Below are 27,843 nucleotides of genomic sequence, written 5' to 3'. Positions count from 1 at the left end.
ATTATTTATCTCTTATTTCTTTCCTGTCAATATTCCACTTTTTCACTGCTAGAAAGGCAGCGGAGGAAAAGCCAAAATACTCTTTCTCCATCCGTTCATCTATCTGCGCATCCATTCTGTTCTGTTGGGTGGCAAATCATTTACTTTCATAAGGCAGCTGGCCACAGAGAAAATTTCACCAGTTATGCACCAAAGGGCAGGCATTAGCTAAGGTCAAGGTCAAAGTCAAGTGAATTGGCTGCAGCTGTTCCTCGGAAGGCCTGCTGTCTTGTCTTACTCTTTACTTTGACTGACATTGATGGGGATGGGTGGGGATTATAGCCATCCCTCCAGGCTGCTGAATTATTTTGTTTCTGATATTTATTTATTTATTTGTATTTGTTATATACATATTTTGCCATCTGCCTGGTTCCTTCCCCCCCCCCCCCCCCGATCTTCTCCCTGTCCCATTGGCACATGCCAAAGAAGCAGAAAATGAATCAGAGGTGGGAACAAAGCCCACACAGCAGGCCCCAGACCTCAGCCAGGCAAGCAAGATTTGCAGCTCCATCTGATGAACAATGATTGTATCTATACTCTCTCTCTCTCTCTCTCTCTCTCTCTCTCACACACACACACACACACACACACACATACACACTGATGCTCAGGAAAGCCAGCTCAATGTCAGTCAAAGACTTGTCAGATTTCTGACTTGGGAGCAAAGGGACTTGAATGTCTTTCTGACTTGGAAGCAAAGGGACTTGAATGTCTCGAGTTTTCCTGCACTGATGCTGCCTCTGAACAAAGAATGTGTCCAGCTTTTTGCTTCCTTAGGGCACAGTCATCACTGAATAGATCTGAGTGCAGTCAGAAGCCTAACAAGATGCTATAGATTTGGGAGAGTGGACAGGCAGAGATAGGCTGGCAAGAGGGAAAGGGTGAATAAGAGCAGATGCTGCACAAAGGCAGGAAAAGATGGTGGAAACGGTGCTCAGAATAAATTATGCAAATCAGCTTAGATGTTTTAATTTGTGTTGTTTGTATTGGCTTCAGGATCCAGATTTTCAGAGAATATGGAATTATTTTGGCAACAGGGAAGATGAGCCAAAGGACTGGACATTTGAGGATGCATACACACAAGATGTGGACACATAAGGACATCAGAATGCATACACATTGAGGATACATACACAAAAGGACATCAGAATGGCCATCACCATGGTATGTGTGTTGGAGGAGGGCTTACTACAGTCTACTGACAGCAGCAATTCAGATTCCTTATGGAGGTTTGCATGCAGATGAAGGCACAGTTTATCAGCACTGAGAACAGGTATAGACAACCTGTGGCCCTTCAGAAGATGTCAAACTACAATTTCCATCACCTCTCACCTTCAAGTGTGACAGACAGGGAACTGCTGTACAATATCATCAAGGAGCAAAATCGGCAGGACATGTCTCTCCAGATTTTGTTCCATGAGCAAAATCCTACTTTTTACTAAACTGGCCAGGGCTGATGAGCTGTATTGGCCTCCACTCCAACAACACTTGGAATGCCACAAGCTGCATCTTTAATTAAGAAAAACAGAGGCTGCCTTATATTGGAGTGATGTTCATCTAGCCCAGTCCTCTGACTAACAGCAGCTCTCCGGGATCTCTGGCCAAGGTCTTTCACATTAGCAGTCGCTTGATTCTTTTAACTAGACATGGCAGAGACTGAACCTGGGTTTTTGTCCACTGAAAACTCATCTGCTGGGCTATGCCTGTGGTTTCAACAGATTCGATGGCATCAAGATGACAGACTGGAAATAACAGAAGGTTATGGATCTATTTATCTATTCCCAGTGCTTTTACAGCAGATTTCACTTCACTTTCTAGAACTGGAGGTTCTTCATCATAGAATTCCTCTTCAAAACAGTCTTTCATCTTTTTATCTCTTCAGTATTCTTCTCTTTCACTTTATTTTTTTTCTTGATGAGACAATGTGTTTCTCTGTTGGTCATCTAGGCTAAAATTTCCCTTTGATTCTTAGATCTTCTGGAAGATATCTCTTATTTCCCCCTTTATTGTTCTCCTGTATTTCTTTGTACTAGTTATTGTAATAAATTTCTTTGACTCTATGTGAGAGTCCCTGAAATTTTGCATTCAACTGAAAAAGCTGCTCTGAAAGCACAGGGAAGAAATAAATCACAAGGGGTAGGTGGAATACCAATGGAACTATTTCAAGACACAGAGACTGAATCTGTCAAAATTCCAAGTAGAATATGCCAACAAATTTGGAAAACAAAACAATGGCCCACAGACTGGAAAGATTAAATGTACATTCTAAGCCCCAAGAAAGAAGATCCCAATGAGTGCAGCAGCTACAGGACCCTTGCTTTAATTTCCCATGCAAGCAAAGTGATGCTCAAGGTATTGCAACCAATTTCGACTTACGTGAAGTGAGAAATGACTTACATTCAAGCTGGACTCTGAAAAGGAAGAGACACTTGAGATCATATTGCAAATATCGGTTTAGTACCAGAGTGCACCAAATAATTTCAGATATACATCAGTCTATGCTTTGTAGACTACAGCAAACCCTTTGGCTGTGTGAATCATGTGAAGCTACAAATTGTTCTGAAATAAATGGGTGTGCCTCAGCACTTCATTGTCCTGATACATTAGTTGTATCAGGACAAGAAACCACCATTAGGACAGAAAATAGAGAAACAGAATGGTTTCCTATAGACAAAGATGTTCGCGAGATTAGATTCAGATGAAGGAGGAATGAATATTGATGGAAGAAACATCAGTAATTTAAGATATGCAGATGGCACCACCTTACAGGCAGAAAACAGCAATGACTTGAAACAAATTTTAATGAAAGTGAAAGAAGACAGTGTCAAAGCAGTACTACAGTTGAAATGAAGACAAAAATCAAAATTACAAAATAACTACTGTATTTTTCCATCTAGAAGACACTACTTTTTCCTAAAATCATTACCCTAAAAATTAAGGGGCATCTTTTACACAGAAGTAAGCTGAGATAGCTGAAGAAAAAACAAAGCGGCACGTAACTTGGCTCTCTAAACAGTCTTGCTTCAGCCACGAGGTTTAGTTTTCTACAGTCAGGAGACTTAGCTTCCTCCAGTCATGAGCCTTATAGAGCTGACATCAGCTGATCCTGAACAAACCAGTTGGAACACACCTGCTTGGAGATGGAGCCCGTAGGCTCAAGATTCAACAGAGACAAAATGTCCCACGTTCTGAGCTCAGAGGCTGAGTCCTCAAAGATAAGTCTTCTTAATTTTGGGGTTAGAAAATTGGGGGGGGGTTCTTATAAATGGGGGCATGTTATAAACTGAAAATATGGTACTCAAGGTTGATGATGAAGAAATCGAAATAGTCAAAGAAGTTGTATACAGTACTTTAGTTCAATTAACAATCCAAAGAGACACTGTAGCCAAGAAATCAGAAGAAGACTGAGACTAGGAAGGGCAGCAATGAAGGAATTCAAAAAGATCATCAAGTATAAGGACATGTCTGTGGAGACCAAGGGCGAGATTATCCACACCATTTTATTCCCAGTCACCACGTACAGGTGTAAAACCTGGACAATAAAGAAAGCTGACAGGAAAAAAAATATTTATTTGAAAGGTGGTACTGGAGGAGGGCTTTACAGATACCCTGGACTGCCAGAAGACGGACAAGTGGGCCCTAGAGCAAATCAAGCCTGAACTATCTCTGGAGGCAAAAATGTTGAAAATGAGGCTGTGCTACTTTGGGCACATCATGAGAAGGCAGGATCCTCTGGAAAAGACAATGCAAGATGGATTGAGTCCCTAAAGTAAGTCACAGTCTTGCACTTACATAAGTCTGGAAAACATGTATGAAAGAATTAATCCTTCACAAAAGGGGCTTTCAAACCATAGCAAAGCTGAAGGTACTATTCTATCCATGTTTTGGTTATTCACGTCCAAAAAAAAGGTGCCACATAGCAGCGTCTCCTGCAACCCTCCATCCTTCCTACGCTGTCCTGTTGTCATGGCAGCAGAACGGTTGTGTTGCTATGTGGGAGATGGCAGCAATTGTCTAGAGCAGCAGATGCAGCAACGACTGGTGGCAGGAAGGGAGATAGAAGGAAAGAGGAGCAGAGATATGTGCCTTTCAGCGAGGCCAAGGTCAAGCGGGTGATTTGTTAGGCATGAGGAGAGGCACAGGGCAAAAAGTACTGAGCTGATCTGGGAAGGTGATGTTCGTTGTGGCTTTGCCTTCTGAGAGAGGTAAGCAAAATGGCATCACACACCATACTGGCAAAAACAAGTATGCCAGTCTGGATTTGGAGAACAACTGGAGGAAAGAGGGAGTGGGAATAAAATGGCAGCTGAAGTGAGCTATGGGAAACAAGAGCCCTGAGTCATACAGCCACTTCTAGTGTTGGGATGGGAGAATAGGAAGGAACAAAAGAGGAGAATTGTAGGAGGAATGCCAGGGTCTTATCCCAGCTTACTGAAAAACCTTGAGCAAATCACACAAACCTCTCTCTTGGAGCCTAACAAACATCCAGGAAAAGATTGGAGAAGTTACTTTTGACCAGTGTTCCAAGGATACTCAAGGCTAGAAGCTTCAGGGAGTTGTAGTCCAAGAAAGTATTTTCTAAATCCTACTGAATGAGGATGTAGAAGGAAGAATTAGGCAAAGAATGCCGTACACTGTAACATGTTGCAAAAATAAAAAGTGTTGTAACCAAACTAACTAGAAGAGTGTCAGTGAACTATCTTTCTAGCCTCTGCCACTGTCAGCTTCTTGAGATAATTGATATGAAAGTACAAGTCTCAGCAATAGCACCCTCATATTGTGCACCAGCCTTCAAGATTCTAGTCCTCAGATTTTCATTGCCTCACCTCTAGTCCCCTAAAAGCACCGTCTCTTCATTGGTCTCCTTTTGCTCTGAATGCCTTCATCAAATTTGGCCACCCCATCTCTGCAAGCTTTTCGAAATATGCTCAGAAACCGTAGGCTGCTCTCCTTTGAGTTCCTCCTCCTGACCCATTTCTTCTGCGTCTTCTTTTTCCATTCCATCCAAAGATAGTTCTTGATTTATGTGCATGGGATGTCCTAAACTCAAGTCTCATATTCTAAAGCTACAAGGGACCTTGGAAAGGAGGTACTGTACATCTTACAGTGAATGGTGTGCCCCATACACAATCCCTGCTCACTACTGTTCTCCATTTATTCATCGGATTGCACCAATAACCATCCCAGTAATAGGATTATCAAATTTGCTGACGACACTACACTAGTAGGACTTATTTCCGGGGATGATGAGTCTGCGTATCGGGATGAGGTATTACAGCTATCCCGTTGGTGCAAAAAAAAACAATCTTCTATTTAACATCCAAAAAACCAAGGAATTTATAGTGGACTATAGGAAAAAAGAGCAGACATTCAGCCACTGTATATAGATGGAGTTTGTGTGGAACAGGTGGCTGAATGTAAGTTTCTTGGGACCATCATAACAAATGACCTGACTTGGAGTGCAAACACCGCTGCGTTAATCAGGAAGGCGCAACAACGGTTGTATTTTCTAAGGATTCTCAGAAAACAACAATTGACTGAGAGTTTGTTAACCACCTTTTATCGGAGTTCAATTGAGAGCATATTATCCTACTGTCTTTGTGTATGGTTCATGAGCTGCACAGTGGCAGAGAAAAAGGCAATTCAAAGGGTGATTAAGACGGCCCAAAACATCATTGGCTGTTCACTCCTCTCTTTGGAAGAATTGTATCAGAACAGATGTAAGAGGAAGATATCTAACATACTGAAAGACTCCTCTCATCTGGGACATCAGCTCTTTGAACTATTACCATCAAGAAGGAGATTCAGGGTATTGAAAGCAAGGACAAGCAGATTCAAGAACAGCTTTTACCCAACTGCAGTACTGAGTTTAAATGCGGGGTCATAAGTTTTTGGTAGAATTTTAAATTGCTGGGAGAAACGGAGTATCTATATTTGTATGGTGAGTGTTGTGTATATTTTAACTTTTTTTTGTAGTGGTGTTGTCCAGTTTTACCTTGGGGAAGAGCACCTCATTTCGTTGCACCCACTTGTGAGTGCAATGACAAATAAATTTCTTATGTCTTATGTCTTCTCTGTCTAAATCCGTAGAGAGCCTCTGCCAGTTGAGGAGGACAATACTAATCTAGATAGGACAATGATCTGATTTGGTATAAGGCAATGTACCAGGCCAGACCTCATGTTGCTTGCTCCTTATATGTATGGCTCCTTATCTAACACGTTTGGTGCAAGCAAGCAAGCAAGCAACAATTGTCTTTATACCGTGAGTGTTGGATTGCTATGGGCTGCTTCTCTGGAGTATTGCCTGTTTTGTTTCATATTCTGGGGTTACAGGTGCTGTGCGAAGTTGAACATCTGGAATCACCTGCAGGGCTAACTAGTCACAGTAGCTGAGACAGAATAGTTCTCAGCCAGACAGTCTATCTGGTTATTAGGACAACTAATCCCCACCCCACATGTTTCAGCAAGAGTTGCCATGTGCATACGGTGGAAGAAAATGGTTGTATAAGGAGAACAGATCCTAGTGTATACAGAGAGAGGCCAACATTGGCATCAGGCTTTCCAACATTTGCACCAAACACACACACCTATGGTGACCTAGCAGTGGCAAGTGCTAGACAACTTTTCCTGTAGATTTGGCAAAATGATTACACTGTGTGTACAAAAGGAATAATATAATTTATCATGGCTAACAGTACTAAGATAAAGTACATGGAATATGCCAAGCCTGTAATTGGGAACACTTCCTGCCCTAGGTCCTCACTAGGGGGAAAAGGCTGGATAAAAATCAATCAAACACACTCTGTGGGCTGTGTGACAGGTATATACCGGGCACCTCATCAGGGGAGGACAAGTGCCCAGGGTTTAAAGCCAACTCAGGCACAAAATTCCAAGTTTCCTCTCTGTTCACCCTGGGATTTGTTTTCTTGCCTGGAGATCCAAGGAAACGTAGCCATTTCTGGAGACTTCAGCCAGCACTCTGAGACCTGGCAAACCTAAACCTAATACTTTGTTTTCTGATGGGACAGCAATTGCGTATCTAAGGCTATGGGCGGAGTTTTCTTCTCCGGCCCTGCTTCCTGATTCGGGAAGATGCCCAAAATGGAACTTTGAAATAGTAAAAGCAGCACCTTTTAACATGTAAAATGAATATCATCTAAATTGAGCCCATGTAAAATGAGAATGTGAAGAGCTACAATCTAGTAAGTAGCATGTCACGTGAACTTCCTGTTCTGTTTCCTTGGCCCTGTGTCACAGTCGCCAGATGCCCTTACTTCATGGAAATGTTCTTTATCGTAGAACACGGCATTTCCACTGAACATATGGATGGATGTGCTCTATTTCAGAACATTCTGGCTCCCTAGAATATAGCAGATACCCGTCCCAGCAAAATAAATAGCACAGCGAAGCATTTAATCAGGGCATTTAATGAGGGAGAGTTCTTGACTTAACTAGCTTTTATGTTCCTTGTAAGGTTGATGATCATCTCAATGACTAACAGCCTATTTTCTTGAAGCTAGAGGTTTTTCCAGCATTAAAACAGTGGCAATGTTCTTAGGTAACACAATAAAAACAAAAGACCTAACTGTTATCCAAGCAATAATCTGATGTGATTAGTATAGTTTTATTTATATGATTTAAAACTTTTTTTTAAAAAAACAACCAATTAATTAGTGTATGTGATGTTGTTACTATGTCCTATTAAGCCTTTTCTGACTTGGGTGACCCCAGTAAGGTTTCTGAGATATGTGATATGAAGCAGGATTCGAACACAGGTCTCCTGAGTTCTTGGCCAACACTCCATCCACAATTCCACATTGGCTCTTTTTTGACATGTGTGTATGTGTGTGTGTGCATGCCTTTATATGTATTTAATGCATTTCAATGTATTTCAAACTACTGTATTTTAAAAACAAAACATGACAATGATTCTCTTTTAGCAGTTTTTTAAGGGTCAAGGATAGGGAGCCCGAGGCCTACAAGACGTTCTTGGCCTTTGACTCCTACCAGCTCAGCCACATGGCTAATAGTCAGGAATTATGTTTGAATCTAACAATATCCAATGGTTTTCTATCTCTGAGCTAAACGGTTAGAGAAATTAGTATCTTTTAACAAGAGCGCCTTGATAGTGTCCTAAGCCAACCTGAACTCATGCGACACATTTTTCCTGCACGGAAGTGCCTCCTATGGCCTTCTCAAGGCATCCCAGCTAATCACATCTTGGGAATGAAGCCCCCAATCAGGGAAAAGGCAGAGCTTTGGGAGGTTTGAACTGCCAGTTTAACTGTCAGATAGGCCCACGCTGTAGATGTGTTTAGGTGGGTTAGGTAGGCAGGAACAAACTCAGTATTTCCACAGGTTGACTCAAAGGAAATAAAAGGGGGCTAAAATTGCTTTTGGAATTGAAAGGAGGAAGAGATTGACCATTCTAGAAAGAGCTGGCTTTTAAAAAGGGTATAGTTTAACCTAACAGTAAAAAGCCAGAGGTGGGATCAGTGGTATTTGCTACTTTGAAAACGGGTGTCTGTTGAGTATTAAGTTCTGTGCCTCAAAACAGAGAAACCCTAAACCTTTAACGCTCAAGGATTATTTTAACAATAGAATTAGTTTAAGTTTCATATATTGCCTCAGTTTGCATTTCTACCCATGTCAGCAAATATTTAGTCTACAGAACCCCTCAAGAATGAAGGGTGATCAATGCTAAGTTGAATAGGTAATAAAAACAATCACATACTAGACAAGGGTGAGTATTTTTGATTACCCCTGGCCCCAGTCACTTTGCCATCCTCCAAACTTCAGTGAAGAACCGTCACATCTCAGACATTTCAAAAAAAAGAGAGAGAAAAAAAACTTTTCGAAACAGTAGTACAGGATGCAGAAAGCTGCGTCTGGCAGGAAAGCCACATTGCTCAGCAGCTGCACTCTCTTAACCTGAAAAACTGATGCTTCCTGGTGCCCCTGTTCCCTAAACCCCCATCTCTACATGATAGCCTAGCAAGCCACTTCCTGCTATTTTTACACAGAGTACAACCATGTGCTTAAGGATCTGACAAAGAAAAATAAGCTTGCAAGGCCTTTCTTTAAACAAGCGAGGAAGAAATTCCTGGAATGGTACTGAAAAGCTAAACAAGTCCTTGCCATGGACATTTGCCAACTTTTTATTTTAATGCCTTACTTCTCTGCCTTGAAAAAAAAAATCTGGCATGTAAAAATTAAGTACTGTAGATGGAGTTTTTCCCAGATCTTTGCCCACAGGCAAGGAAAAGAGTTACTTGCTTTAACATCAAGCTGCTGCTAAATGCACAGGAGCAAAGTAATCAAGCAAAGAAAAATGTGGCAGCCTGAACACCATGAAACCATACAGTAGGGTTCCAACCTTTTCATCTGGCCTCTGAAGTTGTATCCTTAACAGCAGGTTCATGAACAAGCAGTAGCAGATGACAGCTCAGGTGTAACCTGAGCTAAGTCTAGAGACCACAGGTGATGATCATCCTTATGCAAAAAGCCAGTTTCAAGCTCTTGTCCAAACCACAGGAGCAGATCAGCCTGGATTTTTTTTCCTACTCAGCTGGCAATTATCCACTTTTGTAATCAAGCTGTGGCACAACAGACTCTTGGATACAGGGACTGATCATTGGAATTTCAGCTTTCTTTTCTTCATGGAAAGCCCTATATGCAAGCATATTTCTGCATTCTCATTAATAAGCACAGACAAGGACTGGGGGTAAGGCAAAATCTAGATCTGTATGTCCATCCTGTGTTTTCCAGACTACCATCTTTTACTTTTGTTATGGAAGGCAAAAGGCCAATTGAACAGTATTTATTTAGGTTCTGGTTGTGGATCCTTGTGCTCCCTGATAATATACAATTTTTCACACCGTCAAAATATTTAACTGCCTGTAGAGAATACATATACGTTCATCGGATTGCTGCCCTTTTAATGGACAGTATCTCTATATTTTTAAGAACTCTGTAACAAAAGCATCAAAGATACACCCATCACCTCTGTCAACAGAATGGGGGCAACCATAACAGGTAAGCCACAATCTCTATATTTTCCTGTGAAATGGAAGGGTATTTTGTGGGAAGCAAGGAAGAAACCAAAGATGCTTCCATTAAAGACTGGCAGGAAGATTTAAAGATTGGTTCAAAATTGGGAAAGGAGCACGACAAGGCTGTATATTGTCCCCCTGCGTATTTAACTTATATGCAGAATACATCATGCGAAAGACCGGACTGGAGGAATCCCAAGCCAGAATTGACTGCCGGAAGAAATATGAACAACCTCAGATATTCAGATGATACCATTCTGATGGCAGAAAGTGAGGAGGAATTAAAGAACCTCCTAATGAGGGTGAAAGAGGAGAGCACCAATAATGGTCTGAAGCTCAACATCAAAAAAACTAAGATCATGACCACTGGTCCCATCACCTCCTGGGAAATAGAAGGGGAAGATAGGCAGTGGCAGATTTTACTTTCTTGGGCTCCATGATCACTGCAGATGGTGACAGCAGCCCCGAAATTAAAAGACATCTGCTTCTTAGGAGGAAAGCGATGACAAACCCTAGACAGCATCTTAAAAAACAGAAACCTCACCTTGTCGACAAAGGTCCACATAGTCAAAGCTTTGTTTTTTTTCCAGTAGCGATGTATGGAAGTGAGAGCTGGACCATAAAGAAGTCTGACCACCGAAGAATTGATGCTTTTGAATTGTGGTGCTGGAGGAGACTCTTGAGAGTCCCCTGGACTGCAAGGAGAACAAACCTATCCATTCTGAAGGAAATCAACCCTGAGTTCTCATTGGAAGGACAGATTCTGAAGCTAAGGCTGCAATACTTTGGCCATCTCATGAGAAGAGAAGACTCCCTGGAAAAGACCCTGATGTTGGGAAAGAGTGAAGGCAAGAGGAGAAGGGGACGACAGAGGATGAGATGGATGGACAGTGTCATCGAAGCGACCATCATGAATTTGACCCAACTCCAGGAGGCAGTGGAAGACAGGCCTGGCGTGCTCTGTTCCATGGGGTCACAAAGAGTCAGACACGACTTAACAACTAAACAACATGGGGATATTGACGAAGTAACTTCAGTGTTAAAAAAGAAGAAATCAAGATTGCTAAAGATTTTCCACACCTTGGTTCAATCATCAATCAAAATAGGAGCTGCAGTCAAGAGACCAGAAGACAACTGCAGTTCTGATGGGCAGCTACTGTATAAAGGAATATATTTTTTAAAAAATATTTGTATGTATGTGGAATATTACTTATGTCTTCATGATTGAAAATGCCAGGAAATGGCCCAACATTGGCTTGCAATATTGCATCTGTCTTGCCAGCAGTAAGATGGCAACCTTTACATAGAAAAGGCCAGTCTGAATGCTTATAACACTGGTGTCAGCAGCCAAGGTAATTATGTGTATGGCAGTGGTTCCCAACCCTGGATCCACAGATATTCTTGGACTACAACTCCCAGAAATCCTGGCTGGCACAGCTAGTGCTGAAGGCTTCTGGGAGTTGCAGTCCAAAAACATCCAGGGACCCTCACTACCATTCATAATGAAATACCAGGCAAGGGAAAATCCTAGAACCCTGCCTCCTTTACATACTTTTCATCCAAACACCAAGCAATGGTCATGGCTGTTATTCAACAGGTTATCTAATAGTGTGTGTTTTTAAGTTATTAAGAACACAAGAAACAGCCCGTTCTGTTTTTATTTCGGATCACTTGCTAATAATCTTCAGAAGTTGTTTGATCTACGCAGACATTCCTGCCGATGCCCAGCCATGCTGCCTTGCCTTCTACAAACCACATACGTACTGGCAACTTATGTTAACACAGAGCATACTCACAGCTGTCTCTGGTAGCTGCAATAATCAGAAGCTAAGAACCACCGTTTTACACTGAGTTCATTGAATGGTTATTTACTGATGTAGTGCAATGCCGCTGTTTTCCAGAGTCAGGACAAAATATGTTTTTTATTAAAAGCAAAACCTTTGAGAATGTTTTTTAGCTACAAGCTAGCTTTAATCAACCCAGAAAATACTTTACATACTAGATGCTTGTTTTCATTTCTTTTTCCTTTGGTGAAAGATCCATTTTCCCCTTCCATATATTACCCAGTTGTATAATGGGGTGAACAAAGGACACCCCTCAGGGTATTATAGGACTGTAGTTCCCCTCACAACATGGGCTGGGGCTGAAGGAGCTGCAGTCCAATCACATCTAGAGCACAGGTTCCTAACCTGTGGGTTGCGACCCCTAAGGGGGGGGGGGTTGCAAAGTGTTTTCTAGGTGGCAGCTGTGGCTCTAGTTGTATAATCCAATATGACAGGGCATGAGATGTGGGCGAAAACGAATGGCATGGCTCTGGAGAGGAGGATGCGCAAGCCTTCCGAGCCAGCTTAAGGACGAGTGGCCAGTGTTCCTCCCAAGGTGGCTTGTGCCTCCTCTGCTTTCTCACACAAGTCTTCCTTTCCACTTTCCTTCTCCCACCTTTCCTTCTCCACCTGCCCAGGGAGGAGGAGGAAAAAAGGAAAGGGAGAAAGAGAAAGAGAAAGAAAACCGTTCACTGCTGGTGCTCTTTTGCAGCTGGTTGGAGCAGGGAGAAAGAAGCCAGAGAGCAGCAGCACTGTTTGAGGCCTACCTCTCACAAATACTGCCAAGGCCGGCGAAGGCTGATTCTTTGGGTTGTCCTCAGAGAGGTGGTGGTGGTGGTGACGGTGGCAGCAGCAGTGATCTGGGAAGTATTGGACAATTTGCTCTGGGCGGGAGAGCTGTGGTACTACCTGCTACTTGGAAAGTCAGACCTGCAGGGATGGTCCTGAGTTATTTTCATAGAGCGACAGGACAAATCTACCCACAAAAAACAAAACAAAACAAAAACAACAACAAAGAACGATGGTGAGGCAGGAGGTCATGTGGGGTGTCACAGGTTACTTCACTATTATATAAGAGGGCTGGGACTCAAAAAAGGTTTGAAGACACTGCTCTAGAGAGTCACACATTGCCCAGCCCTCCAGGGTGCCATCATCTGGGGTTAGAGGACCTAATCTGTATGCCAAAGATTCCAGGTTCAACCCCAGCCATTTCAAGGTAGGGTTCAGAAAGATCCTTGCCATAAGTGAGCTAAGGTCAGTCAATGGATAGGCAGGCAGTGCAGCACTAGAGGGACAACAAGACTGTGATTCAATAGAGGCAGTTTCCTAAATGCACTCAATAAATGTAAGCACAGCACCCAGGATGTGTGCCACATGTAAGAATATCAGCATACATCTGTCCATCCAGAGTATAGGCTCTATACTTTTGTGTGTCTTGTTTGCCTGAGGAGGATGTACTACGTGGGGAGCTCTACCCACAGCCAACAGCAGAAGGGAATCTCTGCTGTCAACATTATTCACTGCCAGCTTGAAACTAACCCCTTTCGACAGGCTACGGAGGCAAAAGGGCTTCCCCCAATGAAAGGCATCCCTTTTAGCCAGCCGGCTGCTGTTGCTGCTCCTCAACAGATACATTTCAAGCTGCTGAAGATCAATGAAGGACGTCTTACCATCTCCCTCAACATGGAAAGTGACAACAGAGGCAGGCAAGGGCCGCTGCACGGCACCGTTGAGGCCTGCGCTTTTCACTTGCTGTTTCACGCTCCGTTGCACAGAGACACTGGTGTGGGGGCGGCGCGGGATATATAGTTCTTATTCAAACCCCAAACCCCCACAACGGTTTTGACAACGCTTTGCTCAGGCTGCAGTTCTATCAAAAGGAGAAATGGCGTTCCTTGTGTGGGTGTGTCTGTGAGATGGTTTCTCATGCTTCGACACGCAACTGGAACTTAAGTGCGAGGGGTGAGCCATAGCCCCATACAAAGGAGAACGCATCACCCAGGTGCAGTTCTATGCGTCTGCAGAAATGCCTAAAATCCACACATTGTATGAACTACAAGTCTTAAAGACAGATGAGTCTTCCTTTCTCCCAAATTTCTAACAATCCAAGTACTTTTTCTCTTAAGTAAAACTGGTGGTACACTTGAACTTTTATACCTGAAAAGTGTCATTTTGAGTGTGTGTGTGTGTGGGGGGGGGGGGCAAATGAAACATTACAGACAGCTTGCAACTGAAATCACCTAATTATCACAACAGGAGCTTTTTACCACTCTGTCACCTGAAAATTAGCTTGTTTTGTTTAGTTTTTGGTCATCTGGATGTAAACACCGCCTTTGCTTGCAAGTCTGATTTCTCAGTCAGTATTATGTCTCTGGAAGATTAAGATGATTCAGCTTCAAGACTGAGCTTTAATGTACTGTCTGGTCCTCAATATACCTATTTCCCACCCTTTTTGAAGCTTGTTAGTGAGTCTTAGATGTTAATATGTTACCTTATATGCCAGTGATATATGCAAATAGTCAATAACCAAACTCTTGAGAAGGGCTAATGCACAGCTAGAGTGGCTACCATCCTCAAACAAACCTACACAATTTGTTTCCCAACAACATTAGGAGCTCGCTGTGGGGTGGGTGGGGGTGTCAGTCTTAATAAACAACCCTGCCAAGGAGGCAGCAGTTTCTGTTATGGACAAATAGCTTGGTCTCAGAGGAGGCTTATTGTGACCAAGGCTGGCCTGCCACATCTTGCAGCCTGAAGCAAATGATACCCTGTCCATTTCCTGTACATGCAGAGCCTGACTCAACTAGTGAGTGAATCTGACTTTGTGACAGGGAGGAGAAAGCCTCTTCCAGTGCACCTTTGAGTAGCAAACAAACTTGGTGGGTACAGTGCAAGCTGCACGACAAACACAACCGTCTTCCAACACTTTGCCACTGCTGTGTGCCTCTCTGCTTTTGTCAACTGGGATAACCACTGCTTTACGTCCCACATCATATGGCCATCCCTGTTCATGATACATGACCAGTTTTCTTAAACAAGTCTCTTAAGCATATCAGTTCATAGATTAAGCATTATTACCCTAGGTACATGTCCAAGTGGCAAAGGCAGCATCATCTTCCCTGGAGCACAATGGCAAAGCTTCCCATGCATGCTGTGTGGGGTGCAACATTTATGAACCATGACCTTGCAGCCTAATGCTTCCACACCAAGTGACAGAAATCCAGTGGGGGTAAGGTGGTTGCATCTTCATGCCGGTAGAAGCCTCAGCTGTTGATTCCCGACTGTCTGCAACAAAGCTTCTTTATTTATACACACCCTGCCTTTCTTCCACAGAATACTAGTATGAGCAAGAGGATGTTGACGTCCCCTCAAACATCTGAGAAAGAGGAGAAGGATGGATAAGTTAAGAAAAGAGAAATAACCGAAGTGATTATAAAGATGAAGGGGTTAAAGGCGGGAAAAGAGGAGGAGGAGCCAAAGGAAAGGAATTGAAAGGAAATGGACGTATTCGTCAGAGGAAGGAAAGGAATCAGGAGAGACAAGGAAGGTGGTGGTTTGGGAGGAGGAATGGATAGAAGAAGAAACGGAACCAAGGGTGTTCCAAATCCCACAGAAAGGGATAGATTTGGAGAATAAAGATAGTAAAGCAACTGAGGGTAAGAATGAAGGAATAAAACCCATTATTGAAGGCTTAGGTCCAGAGTGACCGTTTTAATATATTCGTGGGGGCGAGATCCCTGGAAGAGGGTGACTTGGCCAGGACCACTTCAGCCTCACAAGAAACCGCCGGAGGGAGAATGGCCACATCACCCCTGTTGCGGGACAATCCATGCAATACAGAGTGGCTGCCTGAGAAGACCCACAGACCAGGAACGCTTTGGCCAGGCCTTCCGTTGAAGAGAGACACGTATGAAAGAACATTACCACTGTTATGGACTGGTTTACCTGTTGATATATATCCTACTGATCCTGTTGAAGTTGTTGTTGATAAACCTGATAGTTTTGTTAATAAAGAATTGTTCAAAGAATCTCTTTTCCTGTAATTTCCCGCCCAAATCAAGGAACTGTCAAACACTTACAAAGAACCCAATCACAACTATCAAGATGAAACACAAAGAACCCTCAAGGGGATTCCTATCAAACCAGATCCAAACTTGTTCAGCTTCAGAAAAGCTGCTGAAAGACCATGGTTTTCTGGGCTATCCTTCTATGGGAGATCATGAAATTCAATTTATCCAGCACAGAGCCAACATACAATTATACTGCATGCATTGCAGGACTTGAACTAGGCTCGAGAGTTCAATAAGTAACTTTCTGCTCAGCTTGGCCACAGAGCTCCTTTACTAACTTTCAGTCAGTTGCTATCTCTCACCTTAGCCTACCTCACAGAGGGTGTGTGTGTGTGTGTGTGTGTAATAAAACCAACTTGTACTCCTGAAAAAGGGGTGGGATTTACATGTAATCAATTAACAGGCCTTTTCCTTTCACCCCCATGCCTTGCATGTTCCTTTTACATGTTTTCAAGCAATACTTGTCTTGGAATCCCTTCCCTCCAGACAGCTAGATTAGCATGACGAAACAGAGCAGATAATGAGGGCCTAAGAGAGGTGTAAAACCTTCCCACAGGGATGGGGAAAACAAATACAAAAGTCACCTAAAAGCAATTGCCAGAGAATTATACACAGTCAATGCATAATTAAATTTAAGCAGCCCTTGAGTGAGTCTCTCCCCCAATACTACTCTTAGAAAAGCATCCAAGAACTTTTCACAAGAAAGCATCCAAGAACTTTCCTTAGGGATCTGTCCCACTGCGCAGCTCATTTCACAGTTACAAAGGATTCTCGTGTTGTTTAACCTATTTTTATATAATGCTAGGCACCATGTAATGCCATTGTCTCACAAAGTGCTGCTAATACCCACTGTCCTATAATTAAATCAATATATTTCAAGGTTCTTAGGAGTAGGGATGTACATTGCCTTTGGATTTCAAGACTGTCAGAAGAAGACAAAGTTGAAGGGGAGCTGGGATTGATGAGATTGGAGTAGACAATAATACATTGGGTAGGCTGTATGCACCCTTGGGTCCCTGTTGTTGCCAAATTTGCTCCTCCTGATGCAGTGAAAAAGGCACTCCCAAGCTGTGGAACCCGGGTTGGCCCCTTCTTTGCTGTCCTTCCTTAGGCAAAGGCTTTTTTTCTTCAGGCAAGCTTTTTCTAACCCACTTTTCTAACTGAAATATTAAGAAAAACTTAGCTTTGAGTAGTCAGCCTCTGGGCTCAGACATTAGCAACATTTTGTGAGACGATGGCATTACATGGTGCCTAGCATTAGATAAATAGGGACGTGGTGGCGCGGGTTAAACCGCAGAAGCCTCTGTGCTTCAGAGTCAGAAGACCAGCGGTCATAAGATCAAATCCACGCGATGGAGTGAACTCCCATCGCTTGTCCTAGCTCCTGCCAACCTAGTAGTTTGAAAGCATGTAAACGCAAGAAGATAAATACGTACCACCTTGATGGGAAGGTAACGGCATTCCGTGTCTAGTCGTGCTGGCCATGTGACCACAGAAACTGTCTTTGGACAAACGCTGGCTCTATGGTTTGAAACAGGAATGAGCACTTCCCCCTCGAGTCGGACATGATTGGACTAAATGTCAGGGGGAACCTTTACCTAGCATTATATAAAAATAGGTTAAACAACACAAGAATGGAATTGTGAAATGAACTGCGCAGTGGTACAGATCCCTGTTGCATCTGAGCCTACAGGCTCTACCTCCAATGAGGTGTGTTCCAACTGGTTTGCTCAGCATTAGCTGACATCAGTTCCATAAGGCTGGTGAGTGGAGGAAGCTAAGTGTCCTGACTGTAGGATTGAAGGAAGCCTGTTTACAGAGGCAAGGTAAGGGCTGTTTTGTTCTCAGCATTCTTCCATGTAAAAGTTGCCCCTCAGTTTTCAGTGTAATGATTTTAGGAAAAAGTACTGTCTTATACACGGAAAACTACGGTATTATGTACGAGCAGTCTCGAAGGAAATTCTCCCCTCCCACCCTTTCATCTTAAACTGCTGGTCAATTTTGTTTATAAATAAAAATCAGTTTTAACAGCCTGTTGTGCATAAGTCACTAGGTAATCAAATGGACGTAGAGGACACACCACAACATTGCCAGAACTCCCCATTCTAAAGATATCTTTGCACTGCACAGTCTCCATGGCCTCAAATTGAAGATACTGTATCTCAAAACAGTGCCTAACCAAAGAATGCACACATGAGCTCAGAGATAGTAGAAAACCCAGCCTTTCTTTCCAAAAGCTCTTCACTGTGGAAGTTGCTCCCTCCAGATCTTTCTCGTGCGCCCTCTCCGCACATCAAACTGCCTAAAGACCTTTTCATTCTTGCAAGTGCTTTTACAGCGCAGCCGTGTAATAAGCCACCTGAGGCCCCGGCTGCCAGAAGCCTCCTCTTTTCCCTCACAGCCTATTGCTGCCCCTGTGTGGCAAGTCACCCATGAGCCAGCCAATCCAGAGAAAAGCGGGCAGGCTTTGTTGTGCTGGAAAGACCAAACTGGATGCTGGCTACAAATACAGCTGATACAGTATCTGGTTTTGGAGCAATTTTATCCCCTCCTTGCTGGGATATTCTGGGAATTGTATTGCGTAACAAATTAACATTTCCAAGATGAATCCGGTCAGCTTATGTCTGCTTCCCTGGAACCCTTAATTTATTTACTATTTTAATGCCCATGCCACGTTGTAATTCACACTCTGCATGTGAATGTGAATTATGCTACCGCATCACTCACTATAAAGCAACTGAAAAATTCCAGTGGACCTTCTTGCGTTGCAACAACAAAATTACTCCCCTCTTGTACCAAGGTACACTGATAGAATGAAAAAACTTGAGGTAACAGAGAATTATGTCTATACTGTATATGGAAGGACAGTGACCACTTCCTTCACTTCTGATACTCAGAATTATTCTTGCTCTTAGAACTATTTGATTTTAAAAGGCATCTCTTCCCTACCAGGGCTCTGTTGGTGTTTCCTAGGGTTTTAGTAGAAAACAAAATAGATTTCACAAGCTTGACATCTATTCACTCCAGTGTAAAGGGGGTCAAATTTCTATCTTGCTCCATTATAAATGGTAAATGATCATTCTTTGAATGCATTTCTGTACATGACCAGGTCTTCCATTTGGCATAAAATGCCTCCTGCTATAACAGAGATGAGTGCATGTGTACCAAGAGTGCATTTTGTCCTTTGTAAAGTGTGATTTGTTTTGGGGGAGAATAAGGTAGTTTTCATCTGTGTTGTTATAATATTGTCATGGTTATCATGAAGTGTCAAATTGAGTAAACCACAACAAAAGGCTCTTCAGATACACTGTTTTGCAGGGAACTCTAGTTGAGTTAACTCAGTGGCAATTAGGCCTCTCCCCTTGATCTAGAGGCAAAGAACTGGTTCACAGCAACTGGCCAGACTCCCACCCCACTCCACCAACCTCCATCAATGGTGAGATGACCTCCAGAGTGTGACCATGTCCCTTTTTGCTCCTTAGCTAAAGCACCAGTGGGAGTATGAGGAAAACACCCTGGGAGTGAAGCAGCATGCATTTCTTCTGCCTATCCTATGGGAGAGATGTCTGCATTGTGAAGCCAGGATTCCATCAGCTCTCAAAGTACCACCTGAGTGTGTTCTGCTTCCCCCTTGAACCCCCCCCTCTGTGGCTGCAGAGGCATCCAGGCCCTGGCCCTGCTCCCCTGACTTCTTTTTGAAGGAGTAGCATGATTAGGAAACCCCTGTGGGCTAGCAGGCCAGATTACACCTCTGAGCCAGGTCTGACCTTGGCCGCTGTTCAGATTATTTGACATGTTCCACCCCTTGAGGGTTTTCAGGTAAGTACTGAATACAGAATCTCTTGAAATGAGAATTCTGGCAGTTTTAGCACTAACAACAGTGACTGCTTAGTACTGTCAGTTGTGTTCAGTATTACTTCCATGTTATGATCTCATTATCTTTTCCCCTCCTAAAGGTAAGTCTGCCTTTGTTGGCCATTCCCTGCCCGCTACCCTGAAATCAAGCATCATTTTTCTTTCTGGAGGCTTGTTAAGTAATAATGCCAGCCAAATAAACTTTGCAAGAATTGAGTTACTAAACAGAGTTCCTTGGGAGACTTAATGAGGGTGAATTATAGCTTTCGAAGAGTATGACTGCAAGTAAATATGGACAGAACATATGGTACGATCAGCAACATCCTATATAATTTTATCTTTGGCCTTAAATCACAACATTGTAAAGTAACAATCTTAGATAATAATCTTAGAACTGCAAAAGTGAAAGGAGCCCTATGGACCATTGAGTCCAGCCCATCAAGGAGGCTCAATAGGGAATCGAACTCCCAACCTCTGGCTATACAACCAGAGTACTTTGCTATCAATCTACTGAACACAACTGACAGTACTAAAGAATTGCTGTGCTCAGTGACAGAACTGCCAGATTCACATTCTAAAATCTTCAACTTTGTATGGAAGATGCTTAATTTAATTGACCTTCATGAACCACCTCTACCCCTAGCCACCCAACTCCTGCCTGCCTCCTTACCAGAAGTACAAGGTCCATGTTCCCCAGCTGCCCCTTTTGCCAAGGCTCTACCTATCACCCCTCATGCCACTCACCTGTGCTGTGCCTCCAATCAGCAACCCCAATTGTCCCTTTCACTCTACACTGCCTCAGTAAAACTGTGTGATCTACATGGAGGTGTATAGAGAAGTGATTGGGAGTAGAAAGAAGAAAAATATTTCCCTCTCCTACCCTCCCATCCTGCCTTTTGTAGGCCGCTTTTTATATTTCTGTTTTGAATTTCTGTAGTTTGTCCTCTGTAGGAAACAGCAAAACTCACAACAATGACCTCAAACCTCAGCCTTACCCAACCCCGATGCCCTACAGATTGCTGAATGATAATATTCTTCATCCCCTAGTAGCATGGCTATGCTTGCCAGAGATGTTGGAAGTTGGAGTCCAGCACAACTGGAAGGTGGCATCTTGGGAAAGGCAGCATTGCTGTCAGCAACTGCAGCTTTTTCCAGTACAAAAAAACAACAACTCCACAACTCAACAACTACTGTACTTGTGCTGCATTTATTGTAAACTGCTTTGTACAATCTCACCTTTTTGAATGAAACCTTGCCACCATGTTGTATGTATATGTTTAGGATGCCTCCACAATATATTCAGGTTTTTTTCTGTAGAATTTCTGTAACATGTGGAGCTACTGTAAGATACCTGAGAAAGTGTGGGAATGAGCAAGGGAAAAAAAATAGAAGCTTGGCAAGTGGCACACCTCTGGAAGCTAGATTTGGTTGAGGGAACAACAGCTGCCAACTCCTGTGCTAAATTAGTGTTTCGGATGCACCTTCTTGTAGTTTCCTTGGCAGTATCATACATGTGAACAGGGACTGTGGGTTGCTTGAGGGTCTGAAAAGAGGGACACTTCACCCTGAAATGTATGATGAAAAAGAAGGCACTGCATAACAAAAAAAGGGGGGGACTTGGCACTCTCCTCCACCCCCCACTTCTGTCACAGCAAAATGAGCCATTTTAATACCACCATTTTGATTTCTTAGAGGGCCTCTCAACCAGGCAGTGTCAGAAATTAAAGGATTTGGGGGACATTATCAGAAATTAAAGGATGACTGGATGAACATATAAGTCAACACATGCAAAGTCTGTGCAAATCCGTGCCTTATTTTTCAGCTACACGTAAGCTGTCACCCCATAGCTCTAGCAAATGCCACTCGGACAATGTTAATGTGGCACCCTCCTACCCAAGTCAAAAACAGGAGCAAATAGTTAAAGTGATTTACCAGGGGAAGGGACAAAAAGAAATAAGCCCTTTGGCTGGCGAACAGGGCCATCTGGAGCAACGGTCCTACTAGCTGATGTAGAAATGTGAGCAATTCTTGTTTGGATGTGTCTGTTGGTTCCTAACTACATAAACTCTCCAGTCTTAAATGTTTGCTAGGCTGCTATGCAACCATCACATCATAGAGGAGTTCTGATGTAATGTCATGCACACCCATAGGCAGAAATAGTTTCAGGGTGGGAGTTTGTACGTCACTGTGAAGCAGACAAAATTCTAATATAAATAATCTAATACCATTCAAATTAACCTTTAATCAATGCAGTGTTTATCAGTTACCCAAATACTTTTGCATTAGTTGGCCGAAAGTATGATTTAATTAAACTGGGTAGAATAATTCCTGCATGATTTTTTCTAAGGATTCAGGTTTAGGTGACAATGCAGCTGAAATTTAGCATGCTTAAGTTCTACTGATAGCAACAGGGACACACAGATCTCTCCTGCTGAACTCAGTGGTCCTTAAAATATTTAATTTTGGTTTGATCATCCCTCTCTCCATACACACTTGTTATTTCTTAAGAGAATCAGCTTTTTTGTTTTTAAAGGAGCAATCAGGGAAAGCAGCAAAATTAACCAATGGCAGCTCTAGTCACCAGTTAATGCTTACCGCCTAGCGCAATTAACATATCAGGCTAGCAAGATAGCTATATGGTCTGACAGGGAAAGTTGCCAAGTAACCAGTGAAAACCTCTGTGACCTGCTCTTGTGCCTTTATCATCACTTTGGTCTACAGAGACTAGCTGATAATGCATTATACAGTATGCAGGCCAAGGGAGTGCATGAAAACAGAAGAGTTTTCCCAGAGGGAGAATCCACAACTTTACTTATGGGCCATTCTGATATGCTGATTGGTTTCTCACTTTCCAAAATTTAATAAAGAATTGTGTTTTTCTTGTCGTTTTGTGGCCATAACTAGCAAACAGAGCACTTTCCAAAACAAGCCATTCGGAGCTGGCTGTTCTGCAATAATTAGCTACAGGTCCCTGAGTAACTTTATTTTTCAAATCAACTTGACTCTTCAGTGTGAGCCCTCCCTTCCTGCAAGGTTTGCAGACATTTCTTTGAGGTTTTCCGAGACGGAAACTGAACATTAATCAGTTAAAAATGTTGACCCATCAGCAGCTTATGGGAAACAACCTGTCCTACGTGAAGTGAGTCCAAAGGCAGCAGTTTTCAACTGGCCCGCTCGTTCCTCCTCTCTCCCTTTTTGTCAGCCCCAAGCACATACCTCGCACAACGCTGAGGGAAGACTTGATGTTGCTCTTCAGCTGCGGGTCCCCAACCAGCTCCACCAGCCGGAAAAGTTTGTTGAGCTGCACTTTCACTCCCTCATACCTCTGCGCTTCAGCCCGAATGGCTGCAGATATTAACTGCCGTTGGACGTTCATGGTATCTCACAACTTGGCAGGGCTGACTGACTCAGGATCAGCCCATGATGCAGCCTCCTGCCCTGCCGGAAAATGTTGGCAGGTCTCAGAGGAAGCTACTGTGCCCACCTCAGACCCACAAGTCTAACCCCCATGGTTAGACTCCCTCCCGCCCCACGTCTCTCTCTCTCACACGCACACGTTCTGTCGGTTGCACTTCCTGAGAAGAACGTCACATTTCAAAGCTACTACTTTCGTTCACCCCATCCCTGTCTGATTCTCTGGCACACGGCAAGGGCGTAGCTCTTGCAAAAGAAAAGAAGAAGATAAAATTCAGCCCAGCTGCTGCTTCTCAGCCAGGACTGTGAAACATCTTCCAGAATCCCAGGCATAACTGGCTACTCCCAGAGCAGGTGAGACAGGATTTGCAGGTGCCTGGAACTCTGGGCTTTTCTGAAAGGTGTAATTACCACATTTTTGGCAGCTGAGCTCAGGTAAACAAAGAGCCATGTGGAAGTTCAGAGGAGGCCAATACCATCGCCATCAATGCATGTACACCCCCTCATCCCAACTTTGTGGATGATATATATCTTCATTAACCATTACAGTGACATTTGACTGCCTGAGGCAAAGGGGAAGATGCTTTTCCCCTTACCTACTCCATGGACAGAAGCCTGCTGGCCTGGCAGCAGAATCTTACTCCAACTCTGGCGGTAGAATAGGGTCCTTATACCTGAGAGCAACAGGTTAGCTATAGGGCTGCAGGAGAAGTTAAGGGAAGCACACTTTTCTTGTCCTCTGAGAAGCGGCAAGGGGTGGTCATTGCTGTCCTCCACCATATGCTGCCTAAAGTGGTTGCCACACTCTTTCTAATTGCAGGACTGACCCCAATATTTGAGCTCTACTCTTACAGCAAGCAGTAAGGAACAACCTGGTAGAGGATTTTGGTCTTTTGTTTGTTTTGCAGCCTCACCTGCTGCTTCTAGTAGGTTTGGCTGGGAGGAACCATTCTGAGCTGGGGTGACTGTCAGTCTATCCAGTACTAACCAATCATTCCTTCCCTGTGTCTGAATTAAAAGAGTGACAGCCTCTCTGCTCCGTGTTTTCCCCCTTTCTTTAGACTGTTAAAAGCAGTGATTCTGTTGAAGTCTTTTGCTGAAAGCAGCCATGTTTGTCAGTTTCGGCTGTTCAATTTTAAGTAATGAAACCTTTTATTCTTTTTCCTACTAACGTCCCAGATTGCATTATTGAGACTGTAAGTGCCAGTTGATGAGAGAGAAAAAGAGGAGGGAGCTAATCTTAGGAACTTGAAGCTATTCTGCTCTTTGAATCCCTGGATTTCTGTTATGCAGCTAGAGGAATTTAACCAGAAATTCAAGGCTCTGAAACAGAACCAACACCAGTAGAAATGATACTGAAATGGAGGAATTTAAATAATGGCTTAAGAAAGGTAGTTTCAACAAAACTACCTTCCCTACAAGCCCCTGATCTTCTGAGGCACAAAAGAGTAGCTTAATTACAGGGTGGTCACATGAAAATGAGGACAGGCTTCTATACCTTTAATAGTTCTGCAGATGAGGAAGCCTCAACAAGTGTAGCTTGTATGGCAAGCTGCAGCTGTTCAAACTACCTTTCCTATACCATTCATGATTAAAGGTACAGGAGACCTGTCCTCCATTTCAGGTTACCATTCTATTGACTTACCCTGCATGTAGATTCAGCACAGCAGGGCGGGACTAATCATTGGCAGAAGTCTTTTGAAATCAAGATGAAGGATACAAGTTGAAACACCACCCCTTATCTTCTGTAGGACCCATATAAGTATTGACTGTGCTAGAAGGGATAGCTTGTTGGTTCCACCACACATGGCATACACATTTCCCCCCCTTGCCAAATCAGAGCTGTGGAAGTGTACATCTTTGCCCAGGTAGGTTTCCTTTAGGCAGAGAGGATGGGGAATGGCAATGTAGACCCAAAGAGTAGGCTCTTACTGAGATTTTGCACATGTAAGTTGTGTTGCACAAACAGTTGTAACATTCCCTGGTAGTTCATTGGGCAACTACAACAAGACTCAATGCATCACAGAATAGCTACCTCCACCGGTGTGTTTGCCCTTATGGGTTCGCCTAGAGCAATTGTATATTGACAAAAAATATACAGTACTTTTTTCCTCCAGGTGTGAAAACATCTAAGGCTACCTTTCTCTGATTTAATTTTCAGTGTAAGGTGGTAAAAGCAGCAGCAGTTGTGGCTGGATAGTTGCCCAATACACAGAGATGTCTGAAAAGCCTACTAAGCTGAGTCATCAAAAAGAGACTGTATGGAAGAGCTGTCATGTCAGTTGTAACTCAGTCTTTGTTGGACTTCCAATGTATGGGAGACCAGCAGTGGAGAAAATGACACAGTAGGGTGGCTGTACAAAACAGAGGGCAAGGCTTCCCATATTCTCCTCACGTTTGTTCCACTTTCCCTTACCTGCCTGCTGCTTTTGAAGCCAGGCCTATAAAAATAAGATATTCTTGCAGCTGTAAAAGTGCAATAGAATTAAATTGAGATTTATTTTAAAAACCAATTAAAATTACAGTTCTTTAAAATCATTTAAAGTTGCTAATTTGACTTGGATACCCAGTGTGGTGTAGTGGACAGAGAGACGGAGTAGGACTCAGGAGACCTGGGTTCAAATCCTGCTGTACCATGGAAACTCACTGGGGTGTGTGTGGCACTGGTAAAACCACTCAAATATCACACTTGCATTGAAAGCTCTATTAGGGTCACTATAGCTCAGTTCCAACTTAACAGCACACGATACATACAGTTTGTCTTAAAACAGTAAAAACCAGCTCATCTGCAGGGAAACAAGAGACTCCTAACTGTCTAAAGCTTCTTATGTAAAGAGATTTTAACCTGCCACCAGACTAAAAACAGGATTGGATGAAGCTAGCTTCTCTTGATAGGGAATTCCAGGGCTTAGGTGCAGCTACCAAGAAGGCTCTCTCCCGAGTCCCTGCCAGATGGTCCTCCAAATGTTGTGGAAATGTGAGAAGGACCTCTCCCACAGATCCCAAAGCCCAGCAGTTTTGTATGGGAAAATAACATCTTTCAGACAACCTTGACCAAAGCCAGGCACGGCTTTATAAGTCATATACCTGAAAACAGAATGATCGCCAATAAAACTGTTGGCATGAGTGAGTTATATGTTCCCTATACTGTAACTGGATTCCATCAGTAATCTGGCTGCATTGTTTTAGACCAGTTGAAGTTTCCACTCTTCAAAAGCAGCCCCCACATACACCATGTTACAGTAATCTAGACAGGATGTACCCAAGGCATGCGTCACTCTAGCCAAGGCAGACATTTCCAGGAATACTTGCAGCCTGTGCACCAGCTTTAACTGTGCAAATGCACTCCAGGTCACTGCTGAGACCTGCATGGGCAGGGATGAGTCCAGGAGCACACCTAAACTGTGAACCTGATTGTCTCACTATAGGCAAGGTGTTCCTCAATGACACGCTAGTGAAGAAAATATCATTAAAAAGTTTATTAATGAAAACAGAAAGGACATGGTAAAATAAGTCTGTAATAGAAAGCAATAGTACACAAATGATAAGTAATGTATAAAAGACTAATTCTAGTGCAAAATGATAGGGCAAAGCAAAGATATGACAACGGGCAGCCCATGGAAACAGTGACAGGACTATTCCAGTCATCCGCAACCATATAGACTGCACAGCATCAGCTAGCTGTGCCCTGTGTTGAAGCTCAATAGTGATCTGAAATCCTAGCCTTTGTATACCTTTGAGATAGCTAGCACCTCCCTGCTGGGTAGCATTGCAGCACATTCCTTCTTAATTGGCAATAGGTTTGAAGAGTTACTAAGTGGGATATTGAAACGGTAATATGGTTACTTGTCAGGTTACGGAAGGGACATGGGAATTGAAAGCGAACTGCAAAACTGCACCATGAAGCAGAGAGCTCACTTCTACTCAAGTTAAGAAAGGGTCGTAAAAGCCTATAGAAAATGAATATATATAAAAGCCTTTCTTAACTTGAGTAGAAGTATGTATATATATTAATTAAGGTTACGCTTAATTGCTTATAGACATAGTCTTTTATATATATATGCACATGCACACATATATACATATATACATATATATATATACATATATACATATATATACATATATACATACATATATATACATACATACATATATACACATATACATATACATACACACACACACACACACACACACATCTACTCAAGTTAAGAAAGGCTCATAAAAGTCTATAGAAAATGAATATATATAATTGTCTATAAGCAATTAAGCGTAACCTTAATTAGAGCTTGGGTGCAGAGGAAAATTGGGACATAGCGCCACACCAATATAATAATTTTCTGCATATACTGTATAGCATTATAGAGTAATCCCATCCAGCGCAGGTGAAATCCCAATTCCCCGTTCTGCCTTTAGACTGACCAGGAGCACCTGATCAGTCAAAAGGCACAACAGGAAAGAGGGATTACATCTTATCTGGATTAACCCTCTATTTGTTCACATTCTTCCAGTCCATTACTGACTTCAAAAACTGGTTCAGAATCAAAACAGCATCTTCAAATTTAGGTGGATGAGAGAGAGAGAGAG

General features: G+C 42.9%; 1 protein-coding gene across 2 annotated transcripts in view; it reads right to left on the bottom strand.

Annotated features, from left to right (window-relative positions):
* AGAP2 (ArfGAP with GTPase domain, ankyrin repeat and PH domain 2) overlaps positions 1 to 25,631 on the bottom strand; it is a 147,751-nt gene extending 122,120 nt beyond the window's left edge. For both annotated transcript variants that reach the window (XM_020784520.3, XM_020784521.3), the window contains exon 1: positions 23,056 to 25,631. In XM_020784520.3, the coding sequence (XP_020640179.3) occupies positions 23,056 to 23,215 (160 nt within the window). In that variant the 5' untranslated portion in view covers positions 23,216 to 25,631. The remainder of the gene's footprint in view (positions 1 to 23,055) is intronic.
* Positions 25,632 to 27,843: the final 2,212 nt, after the last annotated feature.

The sequence above is a fragment of the Pogona vitticeps genome, chromosome 2, assembly GCF_051106095.1.
Source record: "Pogona vitticeps strain Pit_001003342236 chromosome 2, PviZW2.1, whole genome shotgun sequence".
Lineage (NCBI taxonomy): Eukaryota > Metazoa > Chordata > Lepidosauria > Squamata > Agamidae > Pogona > Pogona vitticeps.
The sequence above is the reverse complement of the archived record's forward strand: the minus strand, read 5'-3'. Positions and strand labels throughout refer to the sequence as shown.